The sequence below is a fragment of the Aethalodelphis obliquidens genome, unplaced genomic scaffold (assembly GCF_003676395.1).
Source record: "Aethalodelphis obliquidens isolate GAN/ISIS:26980383/991018 unplaced genomic scaffold, ASM367639v1 scaffold5, whole genome shotgun sequence".
NCBI classification, from domain to species: domain Eukaryota; kingdom Metazoa; phylum Chordata; class Mammalia; order Artiodactyla; family Delphinidae; genus Aethalodelphis; species Aethalodelphis obliquidens.
This window is the reverse complement of record NW_020837949.1, coordinates 56,560,873-56,583,662: the sequence shown is the minus strand read 5'-3', so window position 1 is coordinate 56,583,662 and position 22,790 is coordinate 56,560,873. Positions and strand designations below refer to the sequence as shown.

At 39.4% G+C, this 22,790-nt stretch overlaps 1 protein-coding gene across 1 annotated transcript in view; it reads left to right on the top strand.

The window, feature by feature from the left end:
- The window catches only part of CALCR (calcitonin receptor), a 148,874-nt gene that overhangs the window by 71,753 nt on the left and 54,331 nt on the right, over positions 1-22,790 (top strand). Inside the window, exons 3-5 of the mRNA XM_027102471.1 lie at positions 11,431-11,511; positions 17,368-17,524; positions 20,854-20,964. Coding sequence (XP_026958272.1) covers positions 11,431-11,511; positions 17,368-17,524; positions 20,854-20,964 — 349 coding nt within the window. The remainder of the gene's footprint in view (positions 1-11,430; positions 11,512-17,367; positions 17,525-20,853; positions 20,965-22,790) is intronic.

Here is a 22,790-nt window from a genome sequence, read left to right as displayed (position 1 = left end):
CTCACTCAGGCATTCTCTGTAGTGCATAATGGCTCATAAGAGCAAGAAATGCATCTGGCTTAGTAATATTTAATGAGTGAATTTATAAATACAAAAGTGCTCTCTTTACAACATGAGGAATATAGGCAATATTTTGTAATAACTATAAATGGAAAGTAACCTTTAAAATTGTATTAAAATTTTTAATTAAAAATAAATAACTAAAAGAAAAATATTCTTAATCACTAGAATCAGAGAAATTAAAATTAAAAAAAATTTTAATTAAAAAAAAATAATGCTCTCTGCCTCATTCCACCCCTCCTCCATTTTTGCAAACACAAATGTAGAGATACATGCACAATGAATAGCAAGGTTATGGAAGAGAGGAAGGACGTGGAGAACGCCAGGGCTGATTTACAGCTGGTGAGCATCGGTATAACAGTGCCCGTGGTTAACAGCCAGCAATTGTTCTGACTGGTGGATGTTTAAGTAGCAACAGTTGTTAAATATGTTGAATAACAGCACAGGTTATTTCTTTATTTAACCCATTTTGTTCCAGGCTAAGCACCTTCTACCCTAAGATATCCTTGAGATCAGAACCAAACAGAATTCCTGAAGGTAATTAAGAGAAATTGAACTGGGCAGGAGAATGAACTGTGGTCATGGGTTACTTCTGTCCCAACTAGACCAAGCCTCAGAGGCTTCACTGGCAGAAGGTTGAATCCAGCTAGGGAAAACCTTTGATAGGGGGCAGGGTAGTAAGTTAGAGTGTACACTAGTTTGGGAATCTATGGTTTAAGTTTAACCAGAGCTCTTTCACGAACTTTCTAACCAATTTAAGGGAAGTCATTTCAGTGGGTTTTCAGTGAAAAGTTTGGAAAATTTGAACTTTAGAATCCCTTCCAGTTCCATCATCTAATCAAATCAGGCAAATCTTTTTCTAAAAGAGGATTTTTTTCAATAGTGTGTATAAGGACACAGTAATATGTATATAAGGACTAAAACCATAAACCTACCATTTTAAACTCCTGTTGGTATTTGTAGAATGGTTTGATATGTGTATGACATTGAATTCTACCTAAATATTTTAAAGTTTGACTTAAAGGGTTATTTGTGAAAGTGGACTTTCAAAACAAAGCACCAACTCAGTCATCTAATCGTCAGATTTTCAATAATCCAGACAAGTTATGGCAAAGTCCTGCAATTTCTATTCCAATATAACAAAGAAATGCTAATAAGTCTGCAACATTTGCCTATAACTACAGTCTTTTCTGCACATAAAGAGAAAGCAACACACCTTTCATTCACTGAAATCAAAAGCCAACTATTAGCCAAGCTTGCCTGTTCATTCCTTGAGTATTGATTGCACATTATTATTGGTAGATATAATTAGTAACAACAGCTAATTTAAATGAATTTAAAGGATCCATTGTTGCAGGACTTCTCAGAACCTTTAATATCCTAACATAAACATAAAACTTTTCCAGAAAAGAGCACATGGTATTTCACATTTCTCAAACCTTTTCCCAGTGAACTATTCCTTCCTTTTATTTATGAGTTATTAAATAAGTGGTCACAGGGATCATATTTTAGAAAACACAATGTGGGAAATGCTGTTTATATTAATTTTCTATTGAAGGGTCAAACAGACCCAATATTTATCTAATTGTTATGCTACCTCTGTTGGCAAAAAATGTTTTTTATTTTATTGCAACTCAGAGCCAGTATTGGAGTAAGAAAAACTCTTAATTATGATCCAATTGTCTAATTTTATATTGATGTCCAGAAAGGTGCAGTAATGTGCTTAAGTGTCATGTAGTGAGTTTGAGGTGGGTCTAGGATTGGAGTATAGAGCCTTTATTCCTTAGCCCAGTATTTTTTTTCCATTACACTTCACTGACTCCTCTTCCCATATCTGTCGTCGCTGATCTCAACAGAAGTGCTTATAAAGAACATATGAAGACGCTAATAACAATCAGGTGCATTTTAGGGTCTCCAAATAGAAGACCCTGCTGACAATTCAAATTCCATTTGTCCAAAACTGAGTTTGCTTCTTTCTTGTTATACGGCAGTGTATATGTAAGGAATAAGAACGTGGAGTTTGGGAACAACTCACTTAGATCTTCTTCAATATATTCAGTGATTCCCGCATCCTCGTCTTTGTTCACACTGACCCTTTAGACTGAATTGTTTTTCTCCCAACCTCTCACATATTGAAATTAAATATCTTGAGATGGCATTAAAGCACATGTAATAAGTTCATGATGTATTTTTAATTAAATTTAATTAAACCAAACAGTTTCTATCTCCCCTTTCCCTCTCACGGCTGCTACTGGAGATCCAGTACTAGAAAGTATCCACGAGATTCCGGTGCCCTTCCCTTAAATTAATTTTAATTGGCCTAATTTTATCTAATTATCCATTAATAATATCCATTTGAGTAGTGGCACACTTCCGAACTGCACAAGATTCGGAACCATTTCTCCAAGATCTCTCTATTTATTAATGTTGCCTAGCTGACTGCTTAGAGACTATTCTCTGTTTCAGTCAGTAAATGTTTGTTGAGCACCTACTATGTCAGGTCATTGATGTGAGTGAAAGAAAAAGTCTTAATTTTTTTCAATATGGCATCATTTTTATTCTGCTTCACTTCTCATCTAGATTCTTCCTTTTACATTGTGTGCCAACCTATTTACCAAAAAAAGCTTCCCTATTCAGAGGGAGCCAGTTTTTACCAGCTAGACTAGGAGCCTGGATTTAGATGGGATTTTAAACTCATGATGAGCAGCAGAAAGGCACTCGGTTTTGCTTAATGGAGCCACATAAATTGGGTATGACCACATTATGCCTTGGCAAATTAGTTCCTGTACTAGTGAAGAATGATTTTCTAGTAGGTTATATAATCAAGGAGTTGTCCAAACAGAAGGCACTGGTGAGGCAGCAAACCATCATACCCTGTGGTTCCAGGGTTCCACAAAATTCACTTACCTACTCACTTGGATTGTATCTACAGGACCATATTAAATCGAGTTGTCTTCAAAAGAAATGCCAAATTTCAAATCTGAAACAGGCTCTAGGCCTTGGGGGACAGAATGCCACAGCTGTTTTTATTTTTTTTATTTCTTTTTGTTTTTTGGGGGTTTTTTGCGGTACGCGGGCCTCTCACTGTTGTGGCCTCTCCCGTTGCGGAGCACAGACTCTGGACGCGCAGGCTCAGCGGCCATGGCTCACGGGCCCAGCCGCTCTGCGGCATGTGGGATCTTCCCGGACCGGGGCACGAACCCGCGTCCCCTGCATTGGCAGGCGGACTCTCAACCACTGCGCCACCAGGGAAGCCCCCACAGCTGTTTTTAGATAAGCAATGCCTTCCTCCTCTTTTCTACTCTTTGCCCATACCCCTCCATCTTACTCCTTGTTCTCATAGCCAGAGAAGTAAAGCAGAGGCTCTTGACAAATAATGTTCCAGAGGAGCAATCGCCTCTGAGATGCCTTTTATAGCTTTGGGCTTTGTACCAAGGCTGGGGAATATTTAAGACCTCAGAAATTCCACTTTTGCTCCATGGAAGAAAAAAAGAAAATTTTAAGTAAAAGGGCAGTTCTTTCTCATGGCTTGCAGGCTTCATTCACTATGGTGGGTTAGAAATTGCCATTGAGCCAAAAGAGCATTTTCCAAAGTATATTCTGTACATGGATCAATAATTGTTATTATTAAAAATGTTTTTCAGGGTCAAACAGGTTTGGAGAATGAAGAGTTAAAGTCAAACTAGTGTTTTCGGTACAGGAAAATTAGCTACTTTAAAGTGCTCATGTCTCTGGTACATCTCTAAGAGGGATATAGAAAACGCTTAGTTTCCTAAACTTCTTTGGCCATGGAAACTTTATTTTATGCTGCTTCTCATGGGATTCCCACTATTCTATGGAGTACACTTTTGGAAATGCTGATCTATGAGAATAGATACATTATTTTCAGACATTGACGTTTCATATTCTTCCCCCAAAATAAAAATAGTGTAACTTTACCTTCCAAGGAAATCTGTTCTCTTTAAATGAAGAGTAGTCTATTTAATCACCATCATTGTATTAGTGATTTAGATGCTATTTATTCACTGGAGGAGTGGTTTCCGCTAACCAGCACACCCCTGCAACACAGGGATACAATTTTCTAGAGATGAGATGAGTGATGGGTGCTCATTTGTGGATTCAGAGCAATGCATGTTCTGTTGTCCCACTCAGTGACTGAACCACTGTCCAAGGTTACCTTATTTCTGTATTCTAAACCAGGCTCCCCAGTCAGGTGTTTAGATTCCACGTCCATCTGGCTTATATGTGGGCTTCCTCAAGAGCTTTTGTTTAAAAAAAAAAAAATGGTTAAAAGACATTTTGGAAACCACTGCCCTAAGTAGCTAAACTACTGAGACAGATCCAGGGGGATCAATTTGCTTTACATATGGAAGTGTATTCTTATATTCAAGGAGGATATGGATACGGAATTGGTATGAAACTGGCATAGAAGTGAAGGTTTTTGCCCAAAACTAAAGAAATAATAAAAGCAGAAGCCAAAATAAGAATCTCTTGGCTCCATAATTAGGGCTCTTTGGGTAAAGAATAATCCTCCCTGCCTTACCAAATTCTGACCCTAATTCATCCCTTAAACAAAGCAACCAATATTTACTGACCATTTACTATGTTCCAGACTCTTTTCTAGGTTCTAGGGTTACAAGATTAAACAATGTCCTTGCTGTAGAGAAGAAATAGGAGAAATATCAAGAAGCAAGTAAATAATCTGATGTCAAAGTTAAGCTCTGTTCTGGTTTTCTTGGAGTCATCTTCCAGGTGTACCGTATGACTGATCACAAGTTCTCTGTCTCACCTGTTCCCATTACAATTTGAAAGTTTCTAAGTTGCATTTTTATCTCCATTAGCTACTGTTTGCCTGATTTTGTCCTTTTCTACCTGGGTCCAGGTTCAACTTACTAAGCTTAGAAAGTTAGAAAATTTCTAGCTTCTAAAAAACTGAATTAGAAAATTCCTGCCTATCAAAAATTCCACATTAGTCTTTCTCTAGATTCCACCCTGAAACCTACCCATCCTTTAATCCTCTGTTCAGCTAATATTAGGGCTCATTTTGGGTTTTCCACAGCTGTTACTCTTATTAACTTTCTTCACTCTTTTTTCTCTTTTTTTGAAGAATCCTAGAGAAGGTGAATTACTTCATTCCTCATTCTGGTTCTACTCTTTTTTGCCTTGTTTATCTCCCTTAAATTCTTAAAGCCCTGTCTTTCTTCACAACTCTACCTATGCAGTCTTTCTCCCATCTTCACAAATCACCATGAAACACCACAACAAAAATCCCGTGTGCTGCAGCTAAGACCCAGCACAGCCAAAATAAATAAATAAATAATAAATAAATATTTTTTAAAAAACATTTTTCTCAAAGAGAGGCATATCTACAAGGTACTGTTTAACCCTGGACAATTACAGTTGAAATTTTCTGACTAGAGGGCAGGTGCAGTACAGCCCAGATATACTATAAAGTTACACATGAGGACTTTGTTAAGAGTTCAAAATAATGCAAGACCATTTAAAATTACAGACCTCTTCAATTAATAGGAAAAAAGAAAGGACTTTGTTTCTTGGCTAAACCTCTCTGTCATTTCCAAGTGTTCAGTCTCAGATCTATTTTCATTCACCTTAGTTGTTCATGGTACAAATGTAAACGCGGTATGTGGGGCTTTGAAAGCCTGGACCTCCCCTTTCCTAGGCCAAGGTGACTACACAGCTCCACTCACCTTAAGGGTGACAAGTCTCCCACTGTTTCTATTGCTCTGCATTGTAATGATACAGTTTAGTCAAAACCAAGCAACTGATACTTTATAAAATATCAAGTGACATCACATATGTGACATAGATAGAATAAGCCAATTAACTGCCTAATCACCCCATATTCACCGTCATAGAGAAGCTGGCTTCTCACTGTGCTTAGCTCTCACATTTGGAATTAATGAGCAGGACTTTCATGGGAAGAACAGATCTGGTTTTTAATTCTTAACACCTGTAATGTTCCATACATCCTGCTTCTCTCAGGGAAGAAATCCTAGGACTATCATACTCAACAGACCCTTAGAAATTCATTGTATGTCTATGATTTCCTTCTTAAAAAGTAGGGGGCTTCCCTGGTTGCGCACTGGTTGAGAGACCGCCTGCCGATGCAGGGGACGCAGGTTCGTGCCCCGGTCCGGGAAGATCCCACATGCTGCAGAGCGGCTGGGCCCGTGAGCCATGGCCGCTGAGCCTGCGCGTCCGGAGCCTGTGCTCCACAACGGGAGAGGCCACAACAGTGAGAGGCCCGCGTACCGCAAAAATAAATAAATAAATAAATAAAAAGTAGGATCTAACTAAGGAAAGCTGTACCAATTTCACAGGTATGTGAACACTTCAAAAGTCCTACCTTTCACATCAGGAAATAAGTCTCATCCAGTACGCAGGTAATAATATTCCCAGTTAAGGGAGAAGAGCTCCTCCTCTTCCCTACTTCCCCTTGCTGAATTCCTTCATTATCTGTCCTTGTACCGAAGCTAGCTATCTAGGAGACAACTTTAATTTCTCCCTTTTTATTCCCCTCCATGATCATATTGGTGCTTGTTGCTAAAGGGGGCCCTGTATTACTACATTCCTAGCCAAGGGTTTTATGCATTTACTTAAAGTTTGGAGGCAATCACTGAAGGAAGATACAATTACACTCATTTTGGTATAGGAAATGGGTTGGAGGGATGGCGACTTGAAGTAGGGAAACTGGTCATGAGGCTGTTGCTAGGGTCCTGATGAGAAAGATGGAGCTCTAAACTAAGGTGGTGGAGAAGGGTGAAAACTTTAACAGATACCAAGGGCTGATAGAATGGGAGTCATAGAGACTAGATGTCAGGTATAAGGAAGTGGGTGGAATCAAGGACCATCCCTGGTTTCCTATTTGGACAGTTCATGGATAATTGTGGAAGTCACTGACATGGGAGTACAGGAATCAAAAAGAGAAAAATAATACATTCAAGAGAGTTCTGTGCTTCCTAGAATTCATCAGACCACAAACCACCATTATTATCAAAAATAACAATCACGTGTGAGTGATTGTGTGACGTGCCAGAGATTTATAGATAGCTAAAACGTAATCCTTTTCTGAAAGAGGTTTCACCTCAGGCCAGGTTGTTAAGTTGTGTACATACATAGATGAAAATGTGTGGCAGGCACACAAAGTGCCAAAAGGTGGTTTGGGTGATAAATTTTCTAGGCACTCAAAACCTACTTTTCTACCCTTATTTTCACTTCCTGAGAAGCTCTAAGCTCCAGCTAAATTACAGTTTTGTATTCCTTATTCTTCGGCTACCCCTAAATTTTTCTATCTCCACATCTTGTTTTTAATCTGCTTTCTCTGCCTATGTAGGTCTTTGTTTCTTAAAACCCTATTCAGTTCTCAAATTTTAGGTCAAAATACAAATCCTTCTCTCGTTCCCCCAATCAGAAATGATCCTTTATGAAGCTCTGTATTTGTGCCATTTTATTGAACTTTTTACCCAGGCTGTATGATAGTTATTTTAGCACATGTCTTACATCATTCGTGTTGCTCCCTGCCCCCATCCCCCCCACCGTGCTCAGTTTCTTGTACTGAAACCACATCTCATCCGTCTCACCCATATTTGCATCCCTTGTAATGCCTCGGCTGTCAATACATGTATGTGTTTTCAACTTACTAGTGGGCTTGAAGTGTCAGAAACAAGGGGTAATGATCAGCATATAAGATGACACTTGAAAGTTATACTTTCTCAATTTCCTGGCATGCTAATATGTGAATTGAATACAATTTACTCTTGGGGACAAGTATATTAGGCACTGTATGGTCAGGCCACTCAAGATGGTCGTTTTCTTGCTCTGTACATCTCCTGATCCACCAAGTCCTGCTTCTCTCACATGAATATCCAATCCCCTTAATTATAGGGCCTAATTAGTAACTGCCTACGTGCTCACCCCCTGCCCCAGCTGCTGATTTCCCTGGTAACTGAGCCAACATGACGTCAGTTCCCCTATAAATGGTAGCCTCTTTCTCTGCCCGCCCCGCCCCGCCCCACCCGGTAGTGAAGGACGCTACCACGGCTTGTCTGCCTGCTCGCCCTCTGTTGTAAACAGTGGGGTGTCGCTCCAGGACCTTTTGCTTAAGAGTCCCCGTCCAAAAAACCACTGAGTCTCTGTTGCTGTCTCCAGGCTCTTTGGTCCCAAGGCTGGGCAGCTATAAGGCTTGCAGGCCTGCGAAGTGCAGCCCAACCACTGGTGAGCCAACCAGGAGGCCGAAGAAACTCCCGTGAGTGCCGAGATGTCGGAAAATAAGGCTGGGGTATGGAAAGTTGCAGAGGTGATCCTGGGGAGGCCGTCCACTAGCATGTGGGGCTCTGTGGCAGCTGACTACCATGGGAGATGTTTTTCTCTTCCGTCATACTGATGACATCCTGTTAACCTTAGAGCCTTCTTCCGGTGTGAAAGTAGCAGCCCCGTGCTCGTGGCTCATCTGACTGCATGGGGATGGCTGGTGAATACAAAGTGTAAGAACTTGGCTTATCTATCAAGTACTTGGATGTTAGCTGGTCGGGTAAGACGAGCATACCCACGACCCACCACCCCTAAACAACTACAGACACAGGCTTTAGGGGTGTTACCTCGGGACAGGCTTGTCAGTTGGAGGTGGCCAGTCCACCAGAGGGTTTGGCTGGGGCATGTGGCAACGGCAGAATGTCCTTGGCTTCTGGTTCAGCTGCGGAAGGGGGCAGAGCAACAGTATTGTTTCTTGGAACAGCTGTGTGCAGTCTACAGTGCGTTACAACAGGTGGAAGCCATTACTCGAGGTCTACGGAGTCATAGAGTAATGCAAAAAAACCCCACTTTAGGGGCTTCCCTGGTGTCACAGTGGTTAAGAATTCACCTGCCAATGCAGGGGACACAGGTTCAAGCCCTGGTCCGGGAAGATCCCACATGCCGTGGAGCAACTAAGCCCGTGCGCCACAACTACTGAAGCCTGCGCACCTATAGCCCATGCTCCGCAACAAGAGAAGGCACTGTGATGAGAAGCCCGCACACCGCAACGAAGAGTAGCCCCCGCTCGCCGCAACCAGAGAAAAGCCTGCATGCAGCAATGAAGACCCAATGCGGCCAAAAAAAAAACCCCTACTTTACTGGTCATGAAGTTCAGGAATGGGCCAATACAAATGCCGTACACTGACATTTCCCCCTGCCCTACAGCCCCTGTGCTGCTGGGCTAATTGAAAGGATGAAGGGACTGCTCAGCAACTGACACAGAAAACTCTCTCTTCCAACATGAGGACATGTCCCAGGAGCAATCGTCCCAGTGCTAACGCCCTGTTAACCCAGAGGCAACTAGTCAACGCAATCCAAGCTCAACTGTCGACCACCTACCGACTGCTGCCAAACGGTCGGTCAGGCCAATAACTTGCTTTTGCCCTTGACACACTTGCTTTTGCCCTACCCCCAGGGGAACACATCATAAATGACCCTAGGACTGGCAGGTAAGTCCCCAGTGGTTTGGGTTTGCTGCCTTGTGGGGAAGAGGATTAGAAAGGGATTTACAGATCTCACTGTCTTCTACCCAGCCCCACCTAAAACTACTAAGGTAATTAATCCAGGCCCCCTACTGGAGAAAGGCACTATCATATTAACCCCGTGGTCCGTTGCTACAGGTGTCTCCAGTGTTCGGCACTGGCTGTGGGGACTGAGGATGGAGAGGTGGTGGGGTACTGCAGGCCAGGACGAAAACCACATGCAGGGGCAATGTGATCTCAGCGTGCTCTTACTGCTTGTATTTTGCTTAATAGTCATGATCTCCCCTGTGTTGTGCCTGTTAAACATCTTGCCTTCCCTCCTTAGTCTAAGTGGAGGGAATCTGTGGACTGGGTGACAGTGGTGGCCTCACTGTGAAATGAGTTTGATTGGGTCCCTGTCGCGAGAGGACATTTTCATCCTCATCTGGACTTCCATGAAAAATTGACCTGATAAGCGCCTGGCTCCAAAGTTTGCCCACCTCTTGGACTCGTGATACTCCTAAGCCTCTGGTGTCTGTATTACATGTGTGGTATTTGGTTGGAGTGTGCCTCTGTATTCCTGACCCCAGGGATATCACGGAAAAGGGGCGGATCAAGATTGTAAGGCTCCTGCAGGGTGTGTAGGAGTGGAGTGTATCGTCAGGCCATTCAAGATGGCTGCTCTCTTGCTCTCTGTACATCCCCTGCTCGAGCAGGCTCTGCTTCTCTCAGGTGACTCTCCAATCCTCTTAATTATAGAGCTTAAGTAGTACCTGCCTATGTGTTTGCTCCCTGCCCCAGCTGCTGGTTCCCCTGGTAACTGAGCCAACCTGATAGCAATTCCCCTTATAAATGGTAGCCTCCTTCTCCTCCAAGTTGCAAAGCTTGCTGTCATGTCCTGCCTGCCATTTGCTGTAAAACGTGGGATATTGCTCCAGGACCTTTTGCTTAAGATACCCTCTCCAGTAAACCATGGATGTTTCCACCGCTGTCTCCAGGCCATTTCTTTGGTCTCAAGGCTCGCAGGCCTGCAAGGTGCAGCCCAACAGGCATACAGTGTAGATATTAACTGAAACCTAGCAGAATATGTAAAACCTAAAAGTGGTGCAATGAGTAGAGTGTTAGATGCAATGATAACCATTCACCCCTAGTTGAAATCGTTTTCACACAAATCCCGCTGATGAAATGTATATATTTAAAATTTCACTCCTTTATTTTTCCTTGTGTAAAATTACCTGCAGAGTAACAAAGAACTCTTATTTGTGACAAAGCAGCCTGTTTCTGACTGTTGTGCTCTTGAGTAGGACTGGTGACCTCTTAGGGAACAAACAAGCCTTACTATGGAATAAATTTATTTTTAATAGCAACTTGACGCTTGAAGAATTTGTAGGAAAGAAAAATACTCAAGGCTGCAAGTAAGACTGATTAAATAAAAGTTGGCTTTTGATTACCTGGAAGGCATAGCTATTAATCCTTTACAAAGCACAGATTTTATTCATGTCCATTGAGGTGACTTTTGTGGATGTTTCCATTGAAAATTTTCAGCAGTTCTTCTGATGCCATGTGTTAACTGAAGTCCACATTGATTGCTCTTGATTTCTCAGAATCTTTTATGTCCTGATATGTAAAGGGGGCTCCAGAATTTCTTAATGGGAGAACTTTAGACAACAACCAGACAAGTCTTCCTGGCTGAGAGGAAGGGCAATGGAACATGCTGCTGCATTTGCCTCACAAGCTTACTGTACTTACATGGGTTGTATTTAGGGTGTCTTTGGGCATTGATCTTCTTCAAGTCAAACAGACAAGAAAAAAAGGCCACAGTCAATATTAGAGCTGTATTAATTTAAACGTCTTTGTTACTTTCATATTTTTCTAGGTCTTAGAAGACCGTCTTCAAAAGCCGAAGATGAGGTTCACACTTACACGCTGGTGCTTGACCCTCTTCTTCTTTCTGAATGTAAGTGAAACAAAGTTATTTTAAGCTATGTTAATCAAGAATGCTGAGATAGTATGATTATGATTGGGCATTTGCAAGGGTAGACATTGTTCTCCAAAAACCAAACTATAATTTTCTTTAATGTTTTGTTAACAAATCTCCTCTTAATATTATTCAAGGAAAACTATTACTAACATTTCATACATGTTAATTTTAAGGGAATTTACATTTTGTAATGTTATACGTCAAACTTTATGGGAATGATTGCTAATGTAGCCCTTCTGTACCTGTTTGAATGAGGATAGTTTATTTTATTATGTAAGGCTGTCATGTTATTTTAATCTTCAGATAAAGTACAGTATAATTTGCTAAAAGTAATCCAGTACTTGGAAATGTAGATACCTTCATGCTCTTCAAAATAAATTTTAAACAAGAATATTGTAGAAACTACTGGAATATTTTATCTCGTCTGTAAATGTCTAAGCCTTATGTCATATTCTATAGATGCAGAAATATTGGTATATTCTATTCATACTGATATTATTCATCTCAAATGAAATCCTATGTGATCAACTATGTGTACATATTTTTAAATTTCATAAAGCATATAACTAGACATAGATAGAAGAAATCATAAAGTAACTACTAGATAATAAGAAAGTTTGAGTATTATCCAGTCACCGTTTTTTGTTTCTTTTACAAAGAGTATATAACTTTTGGTATGTTTAAAAAAAAAAGTCACTTTTCTCAAAACTCTTACCTAATACATTTTAAAATTAAAAGACTGAAAGAATTTCATATATTTGCATGAGCACGACAGGTGTCTTATGGTTTGTGGGCATTTTTTTTTTCTTACTAGCAAGCATTGCATAGGGTACTTAAATGGCTTTGTGCTCTCTTCACTGTAACATAAATTTTGCTTCTGTGTGTTTGGATTACCTATTGGATTTGGAGGATTTGTCCATAAAAAATTTCATACATCAGTTTCCTTCTAAAACACTCGTTATGTTCCACATTGATGCTCTCTATAGAAAAGAAAATTTTTAAACGACGTTGACCTTAATTATTCTAAAATGTCACTTCTTGGATACATTACTAACCACTACCAATATATTTTTGAATTCTGACCTGATTTCCAAATGGCCTTTAAAAACTATCGGTTTGTGTCACCGCATTCCATTAGCCTCATCTACTTTTACCAAAACTACCCACTCACTTTCTCTTCTTACCTGCAGTAATACAATAGGCTTAGAACAGTGCTTGGCACTTAGTGAGTGCTAAAAAGATGGTAGTGATGACAATGACAACAATGATGAAGACATAATGCTTCTCAGAAGAACCTACTTTATGTTGTTGTTGTTCACTTAGCTGTATTCCCCTATTTGTGTTGAGTTTATGATAATATACGGCAGTTTTGTTTATATAATGCTCAGGTAGAAAGTACATAGGACACCAACCAGGCATCTGATCCTACCTGGAAAAAGCAGGGCTAACACTTTACAAAGCTCTATTTTATCCTTTGTTATTTTGAAAAGTATGAGTGACTGAAAGCTACAAGTAATCTGAACGTAGACATTATCATTATTAAGCATGGTGACATGGAAAGTTGTTTACATCAGCTTGTGGATTCTGGATTCATAGTCCTGTTAGAGCAGTTCTGTCTGTGGCAATCAATAGGAATGTCTCCCTTCAACCCGGTAGCATGGATCCCCACATTCAGTAGGTTTGGACCATTCCTCAAAGTTCTACACAGAACAGCTCTCTACTTGTTCTGTCTCTGTACTTCTAGAAACCACCTGGAACACACAAGGAGGCTGATTGTCTTAATCAAAGTAGGAATTGCTTAAACACAAAGTAAGAATTGCTTAAACACACGGCCATTCAAATAGATTGCTTTACCTCTGGACCCCATGATTAGTGTGGATGAAACTTTCTAGAATGTAAGCTCCATGAGGGCAGGGACCTTGCCAGTTTTGTTCATTGCTGAATCTTCAGAACCTAGAACAGTGCCTGGCATGTGGGAGGCACTCAAAATATTAACTGAAAGAACAGTGATGTTTCGGCTGCGGACTACAGCTGTCAGTGGCAGCTTGGTGGTCGTATGTGTGGCGCCATCTACTGGAACCTTTAGGAGTGACATCACATATACGGTGGCTAAACTGCTACGTAGGACAACAATTAAGAGGTGGTTTTTGTTTGATTTTGGAAGAATCATGCAAGATGGCTTGAATGCAAAACTTTGAATTTCAGTCTTTATTCAGAAAAGCAACATGCCCTTAATGTCTCATTTCGATCTTCATGTGAGCATAAAATTATATATTTACATTCCACAAATACATAGAATAAACATAACACTTATGATAAGCTGAATATTGTTTTTCACATTGCTTGGTGGTTTAATCACTACTGCTTCTGTTTTACCCCTTTACTGCTGAAAATTATACCACCTCACTAGCTATTTTTAACTGTATGAAATAATTAGCAGAAAGTTAATGAACTTTATGAAATTTACGTGTTATTTTAAGCAGTAGTAATTCCATGATCAGAATTATATAGATGTAAGGGCTATATATTTATATCTACATATATCTGTATGTTATATACATAACAGAATGCCTCAGTGTATATGTTATTTTCCAAAGAAAATCACTGAAACATTCAGCTACCACTGGAAAAATTACATCGTCAATGCTCAAACATGAACCAGACCAGGAGTGGCCTCAGATTATTATGGTTCTTCTAAGGGCAGAAGTTCTGATTCCTCGTTCCCTCAGTGTTGAAACAATCTCTGCTGAACCAGGTTACAGGAAGTTCACTGGAGTTGTTTCAACATTGGAGGAATGATAAGATCGATGCTACTGTCGTCTACGTGAACTACACCTACTTTTTGAGATGGTCATATCTCCGCTATTACTGGTGTTAAAACTGCATTAAACCAAATAATGTTGTCATTGAAAATACAGGTATAGGGTTTCCAGTTGGCTATTCTTGCACATACTGCCTCCCCGTGGCCTCCATGAATTTCCAACTAACACAGGAACATTTAATTGGTTGCTTAGTCCATTTAAAAGTAGAATTCAGAATGTTACTTCTGGAAAGAGTGTCAAACTTAAGCAAAGTAGTTCCTAATGTCTAAAATATCTAATAAGTGACAGAAAAGATTTATATATAACATCATAATACATCTTCTAATTTGATTTGAAGATGGTGGGGAAATGACCCAGAAATAATATCAAATGATGATTTTCATATCAACTCAAGATTCTAAGAATAGAGCCACAAAGAATCAAATAGATGCATAAGCTGAACCAATCATTTGTATCTTATTGTGAGGACACTGTAATCAATTAAAGATCATGGTTACATGATCTGTAGTCAAATTATTAAAACACACATTCATACAAATGTAGGGTAATAAAATCCAAAAAGAAGCCTTTACATGAAATGTCTTCAAAATACTTTTCCTTACTCCCAAACCATCTCTCAATTCCTAATGGAATATCTGAGCATTTAACGATTAATAATTCTTTACCTTTCACAGTTTCTGGTGTCTGGAAATATTTATAGCGTTGGTCTTTCTTGCTGGATTGTAAGTTCCACGAGGGCAGGATCTGTGCCTGTTTTACTCAGCACTGTATCCTCAGCCTCTAGCTCGATACTTGGCTCATCAAGTTCAATGACTATTTGCTGACTGATCTTAAAACCAGTGGGAAAGGGGTCATATTACAACATAATGTTGTTCAGCTACATTGGTAAAGGATTTGTACACCATTAATAATCTTTGTCAGTTCATTAATTTCTTGTCACAAATTCTAGAGGCATTAAAATTAGAAATAATCCTAACACTTAGTGTCAAATATATTCACAATAAGTATTCATCTACAGTTATAACAGTAATGTTATAACAATAAGTATTCACCCTCTTCTGTTTGCAAGTGATTTCTACTCAGATGACTTGCTGGCACCCCCAGATCTAGTCCAAAAGAGAACTTACCTTCTCCTCCGAGTAAGGTTTTCCTTTCTTAATGTCTTCTCTTTCTCAAGATGCTACCTTTTTTTTTTCTAGCCGTATAGGCTAAAATATCTGGGCTATTTGACTCTTACTGTTCTCCATTCCTTATATTCAAATATACCTCGGTGCTTTTATTACTTGAGAAAGTGCTGAATTGCTCTCTCTTGTTCCATCTTAAGGTGATCTAGTCCATGCCTTCAGCTGCCTGGCTGGCCTCCCCAGCACTAATCTGTGGACATCTGATGCCTACCACATGAATTTTATTAACATTCTCCTTTCGCAACCTTCACTGATCAAAAAACTGCAAGACAGCTTTATTTCATCATGTTTTTATAATATTTGCTAAAATATATTGAGCCTTTCATGTCCCAGACGTTTTGTATTCGTTCTCACAGGGCCCTGTATTATCTGATTTTCCTTGATTTCATATCTTACCCTCAGTATGGTTTCAGTACAGTGTTTCACACATACCATTTCCTTCCTCTGGACTTACCTGCATACCTTTCCTACCATCCACAAAGCCTTCCGTCTCCTCTCTGCCTATGTGATGGTACATATACTCAAGATCCAATTCAAATTCTACCTTGTATCTGTAGTCATTCCCAACTATTCTTCCCCCATGCTCTCTCTCTACTCTGAATTTTTATTGTTTAGTGCTCTGTACAGTTTAGCCTTTAGTGATAGGCTGTCTCATAGGACAGGATGCTCTGTCTACACAATGAGATACACTGGAAAACAGTGAGGCTCTACCAGGAATATCCTGGGGTATACAGGTCAACTTAATAAAAGATGTTTATTTTAGAGACTGTGGAGAATAGAGAAAGGTACATAACACTATTTCTGCTATCAGTACATTGGGGAAACTTCAGTCTTAGAATAATTCAAACAGAATAAGGCCAATTAAAAGTGTTTCAACAGGTGTAATAGAAAGCAAGGAGAATTTCTAACTTCAGAAAAAGTCAATGCAGGCTGAAGCTTGCAAGTCTTCTCCAAAAAAACTCTATACAGAACATGGATATAAAAAATCAGATTCAAGCACTACTAAAAACATCAGAGCCACAAAAGAAATTGAAATCTATCTAAACACAACTTAGGACAATTTGTCAGACATTCATCTTTTCAGATACATACACACACAACTTAGATTAATGGGACCTATGATGGTAGTGAAAACTAACAGACTGACAAACTTAATGTCAGTCTGTACTGAAAATTCAAAAGCTCTAAGAGAAATATTTAAGATTTACATAGATTTTCAGCAGTGAAAATGATACCTTGTATAGGTCATCGGCTGATGAAACCAATTTAAAGAGATTAAGGCCAATTACCTAAAGCAGACTATTTCAGAAGAACAGATTTTATTTGTTCTATGGAATAAATGGGGTAAATTTTTGGCAGTGTGTGCGATCTAAGTACAAACAAATCAGCTGAAAGGATCCAATTAAAACGTATTTATTGCACTAATATAGCTACTTTAAATGACATGATTCGTGATTCTTAGGAGTTCCAAACAAAGCAAAGTTGATTTAATGTATTTTGGAAATCAGGTTATTTGCTTTGTTTACTTCTAAACTTTACTCTGATAAAATTAAAACAATCTTGTAAAGAGGTGCATGAGTTTGTGTGGGTGCTCCACATTTTCAAGAGTGAACAGAATGAAGGCAAATGGGAAAACTTTAGGTAGAATTTATAGATGAAATGTAAATACACTTTCTAATTATAAAGCAAAAATATTCCACATGGAGACCATGCATAATTGTTGCTTACAGAAGGAAAAATAAACATTTTCATATTTTTTGATTGTTTCATTATGTATTCACCCGTCTCTACTCCCCATAAGTAACTCAGTTTCCTTTCTAATACAGCGCCCAATTCCGGTTCTTCCTGCCACTTCAGAGGTCACCCACCCTCCAACAATAGAGCCGGAGCCATTTCTCTACCTTTTAGGAAAGCAGAGACTGTTGGAGGCACAGCACAGATGCTATGACCGAATGCAAAAGTTACCCCCATACCAAGGAGAAGGTAAAAGAAAGGACGTATGTGAATGTGTGTTTCAAACATCAGGAAAGGCTTATTTTCTTCTGTGCGTAAATATGTGTTGACTAATTTTAATTTAATATGCCAATAGTTTTAACAGTGGCTTTCATACCGTGGTATGTTTGAGTATTTCATACAGCAGACATGCCTAGTTTCTTTGCTCAAGTTCACCTGACTGCTTTTTGGCGAATATCTGCATTTACGACAAAATTACTACACATAGCCCAGTATTCACCCATGGCGAGCAGGAACAATATAGGACTATGTGAGGGAAGGAAGTAGAGAATAACAGGAGGAGAGTTGGAAAATAGTGGGCAGAGAATTAGCCTGAGGCAGAGCCTATCAAAACTGTCTTGCTTGGGTTAATTAGGTAGTATCTTCCCTTACCTGTCAATTGGGTGGCAACTCATGCTAATCCTTCTCCTTTTCTACCCCCAGTTCCCAGAGGAATTAGAAAAAGGTATCTCCTGGGCAGACGTTGTTTATCTATCACCTTCTCTAGAATGCTCTGTGTGACTGCCCAACTATTCTTAGCACCAAGCATATTCTATTAGCTACAGAGGGCCCAGGGGAAAACAAAAGAGAGGATGTGATGACCAAGCATTGCTACATTCATTTAAATTCTCTCCCCTGACCCCTAAAGCACTTGAAAAGACCCAACAAGATCTTCTACACCCTACTGTATTCTAAGACAACACACTGCTTCCTAGGGGGAAAATTAGTTGAATATTCTCTATTTACTACACATGGTTTGCCATCAAACCGTTAAGGTTTTAATTTGTAGTTCCTATTTTTAGCATTTTCCTTCAAACAAAAAAGTGAGTCAATTGAAAGACACATGTCATTCTTCTGTCTGCAGCAGTTTCAGTGTTTAGGAACCTGAAAAGGCATTATATGTAACTGCCCGAACAAACCCTTTCTCTGAAGCTAAGTGAAACAACAGAAACACAAAATTGATACTTTTAGAAACCGAGTGAGTGCAGTCTCCTTCGCTTTGGTCTTAGTCATCTTGGGAGGATGAACTTTTGTGCTACGATCATTATTTTAAACTTTTTTTATTTTGAGAACTGCCTTCAAAGCCTGAAGCTCATTCTTTTGAATAGCTTTACGTTTTAGGGTAGATTTAATTTTTTTCAAAGAAAAAACATTCCTTTATTTGAAATTGAGAATTTACACCAGGCTTCTATGCAATGAAACACCTTAAATGCAGTTATTCTTTCACCTAATCCTCTCGGTCCATCTCCCATACATTTACTACACATTTCCACTTGGCCATTTCGCAAGTACAATATTTTCAAATCCCACCATTACCTTACTCATAAACTCATCCCTCCTGGATACTCACTTCGGTATGTGACACTGCCACTGAGCCATTTACTCAGGATTAATATTTATTTAATTTTTTTACATCTTTATTGGAGTATAATTGCTTTACAATGGTGTGCTAGTTTCTGCTTTATAACAAAGTGAATCAGTTATACATATATATATGTTCCCATCTCTCTTCCCTCTTGCATCTCCCTCCCTCCCACCCTCCCTATCCCACCCCTCTAGGTGGTCACAAAGCACCGAGCTGATCTCCCTGTGCTATACGGCTGCTTCCCACTAGCTCTCTATTTTACGTTTGGTAGTACCTATAAGTCCATGCCACTCTCTCGCTTTGTCACAGCTTACCCTTCCCCCTCCCCATATCCGCAAGTCCGTTCTCCAGTAGGTCTGTGTCTTTATTCCTGTCTTAGCCCTAGGTTCTTCATGACATATTTTTTTTCTTAAATTCCATATATATGTGTTAGCATACGGTATTTGTCTTTCTCTTTCTGACTTACTTCACTCTGTATGACAGGCTCTAGGTCTATCCACCTCATTACAAATAGCTCAATTTCATTTTTTTTATGGCTGAGTAATATTCCATTGTATATATGTGCCACATCTTCTTTATCCATTCATCCAATGATGGGCACTTAGGTTGTTTCCATCTCAGGGCTATTGTAAATAGAGCTGCAATGAACATTTTGGTACATGACTCTTTTTGAATTATGGTTTTCTCAGGGTATATGCCCAGTAGTGGGATCTTTTTTCTTTTGCCCTACCCAGGTACGTGGGGGGTTTCTTGCCTTTTGGGAGGTGTGAGGTCTTCTGCCAGTGTTCAGTAAGTGTTCTGTAGGAGTTGTTCCACGTGTAGATGTATTTCTGGTGTATCTGCTAGTGTTGGAGGGTCTCCTGCAGAGCTGGGGGGAGGCTGTGGCTCACCACGGGGACAGGGGCAGTGGAAGTTCTGGGAAGTACTCCTTGGCTTGAGCCCTCCTGGAGTCGGCCATTATCCCCACCCTCAGGATTAATATTTATGAGTCATCCTTGTATTTTCCTGTTTTACATCCACACCCCGTTAATTACATTTCATTAATATTCCTAAATAAACTAATAGTGCCTTATTTTAGACATTTAATATCTCTTACCTGGACTGTTACAATAGTCACCTAGTTTGTCTCTCTTTTTAATCTTATCCTTAAAAGCCTTCTTATTCTCACTAAAATCTAGATTTGTTCATGTCATTCCCAATGGTTCCACCTTGCCTACAGGAAAAAAAAAAAAACCCAGACTCCTTAGGATGGCATTTAAGACACATCATGATCTGACCCCAGCCTCTCACTAGTATCAATAAGAAGGTGTATGAAAAAATAGATACTTTTACAATTGCACTAAAAGTTTCCCCCTTCAAGAGTAGATTTAATTTTTGAAAGCAGTGAGAAACCACTTGGAGCCAATGTTGAAGAATACATAAAGTGATCAAACTAAGCATTATTTTAGTCAGTAATGGTGTGATTCTAAACTAATAAGAGTGTTTTTATATGTAGCCCATTAACTGGCTGCAAATGCATCTCCTAAACAAGTGCATCACCCTTGGATTAACAATAGAACTACCTAAGGCAACCCCTTTGAAGGTTAATGGTTAGTAGGCTACAAATGTTCCAAAGCCTTTTATCCCGGGGTAATATTGCATATACTTTCACAAGACTTTTTTCATAGCATTTCTGGAGATATTTTAAAGGAAAGATTTTGGAGGAAATATTCCATACGGATGACAAATATGCCTTTTGAGGAACAAATGGAGAATGTCCTACAAAAGAAAAAAAAGGAAATTCCTTAGTACTTGGAAAAGTTAATACCTTTATTTTGTTGCTGCTGCTGCTACTGTTGTTTTAATATTTCCATGTCCAAGTGGAGGGTCCCAGAATAACTGCCTATGCACTGTTAAATCCTGCTGAGGATTCTACAGTTTTTGACAACTGTAATATTTCTTTCTAAATGGCCAGGTCTGTATTGCAACCGTACCTGGGATGGATGGTCCTGCTGGGATGACACACCGGCTGGAGTGCTCGCCCAACAGCACTGCCCAGATTATTTTCCGGACTTTGATGTAGCAGGTAGAGTACTTATTTTTATTGTATATTTTGCTGTGAATCTTTTAGTGTTTTTCTAGTTCTGAAAAGAAAATCAGATACAAAATATACTACCAAGTCATATTCTATGCAGTTTAGCACATTCTGAAGAATTTCCATAAATGAAATATTACCCGGTTGTCTAAGATTGCAAGCTGCCCTTATTTTTTAAGTCACATTGCTGATCAGTTATGCCCCTTAGTCATAAATTATATTAAATGTTAGATAAAAATGAAAATTTTATATATTTAATATTAAATTTTAATAAAAAAGTAATATTTCTAAAACTGACCAGTTTTATTTAAATGTGTAGTTTTAAAAATTTTTCAGTTGTCTCACATTTGATGACTTATGCAAATGCTTGATGTAGAGTTTGTGCGTACTGGGCTGGTAGAACAAGCATAATGGAAATTTGATGTAACCTTGAAAATTGTATAAAACTGTCATGTGTAGGGAAGATAAATTAGAAAGTGGTAACTCTAGACATTTACCAGATTTCTGCTCCAACAGTAGATTATTAAAATATGCTCAGTAAATAAGACCAGTTAAATTAAAATGGATTGTAGTAACCCAGCTGTGTGCCCAGCCCAACATGAACAGCCAACAGATGTGTGTTAAGTGAATTTGGTGTTCCTTTTATAACTAAAGTTAATTAGTAACATGGGAATATTTTCATTGACTATCATTTTTTAACTTTCCAAAACATTTTCATATATAGTATCTCATTTTATACTCACATAATATTTGACATAAAACCACAAGTGAACCCAAGTCTCCTGAGCTCTTACCTATCCCTTTCTTTCTAAGTAAGGGCAACAGTCTTGGAAAAGCATTTGAGAAATAATATTTCTAAATCACCGTACAAACTTATGCAGGTTGAAGTACTTTCAGAACTTTCAAGGGGGAACATCGTTTTCCTTCAGGCCTCAGTCTAGCCTCACTGTTCTGGTTAGAAGTTGGGCGGCGATGCTTAGGCAGGAGTACCAGGTGCCAAGTGAATTGAGAAGCTAGGGGCCGAAGTTATGCGTCTTAGTATTGTCGTCTATCCAAATAGAATGGAAGTCTGGAATCCAAGATGCTCAGTGGTGAGTGGTCGGGAGCCAAGGCAAAGGGATGTGTGAAAAGTAGGTATGAGGTTGTTCAACGGCCTCAATCCAGAGATTAGGCACTTGGGGCTGGGAAATGGGATTGGATAGCTGCTAGTAGTAAGTGATTCTCAACTTGGCTGGGAAGCTGGGGAGCTTTAAAAAATAATCCTGATCCCTGGTACCATCCCAGATATTCTGATTTAGTTAGTTTGGAGTGCAACCTGGACATCAAGATGTTTAAATGTTCTTGTGACTAAATTGTGCAGCCAAGATGAAACTGTGTTAAACAATAGAGTCCAGATAAGAAAGTGGCTGGTACCAGCAAAGCCCAGCCAGTGCACTCAATAGCTCTTCCAGTAAGAGGCAGAGCACATTATCCGATGAGACTGATACAGGCCATAGAGGAAAGAGGGTCCCCGAGGAATAAAAGGTAGTAGCTGCCCAGCTCCAGGAACTGTAGGTATCAGGGCCAGAAAAGTTCCGTTCTAGGAGACTGGATAGAAAATCTGTCCCATTGAAATAAACCTGGGATTAAGATACTTAAAAAGGAATATAATCTTCATTACAAAGGAGACCCTGATGCTGGAACTAAGTGGGTCCAGCTACAGACACACTGCATAAGTCCCTGTTAAGGGGTGAGATTTGTTCCTGAGAGTACAGCAAGCCTGAGCCTGTAGGAAGCGTTCAGGTGGCTCTAGATGTTGAAACTAGAGCCACTAGTTG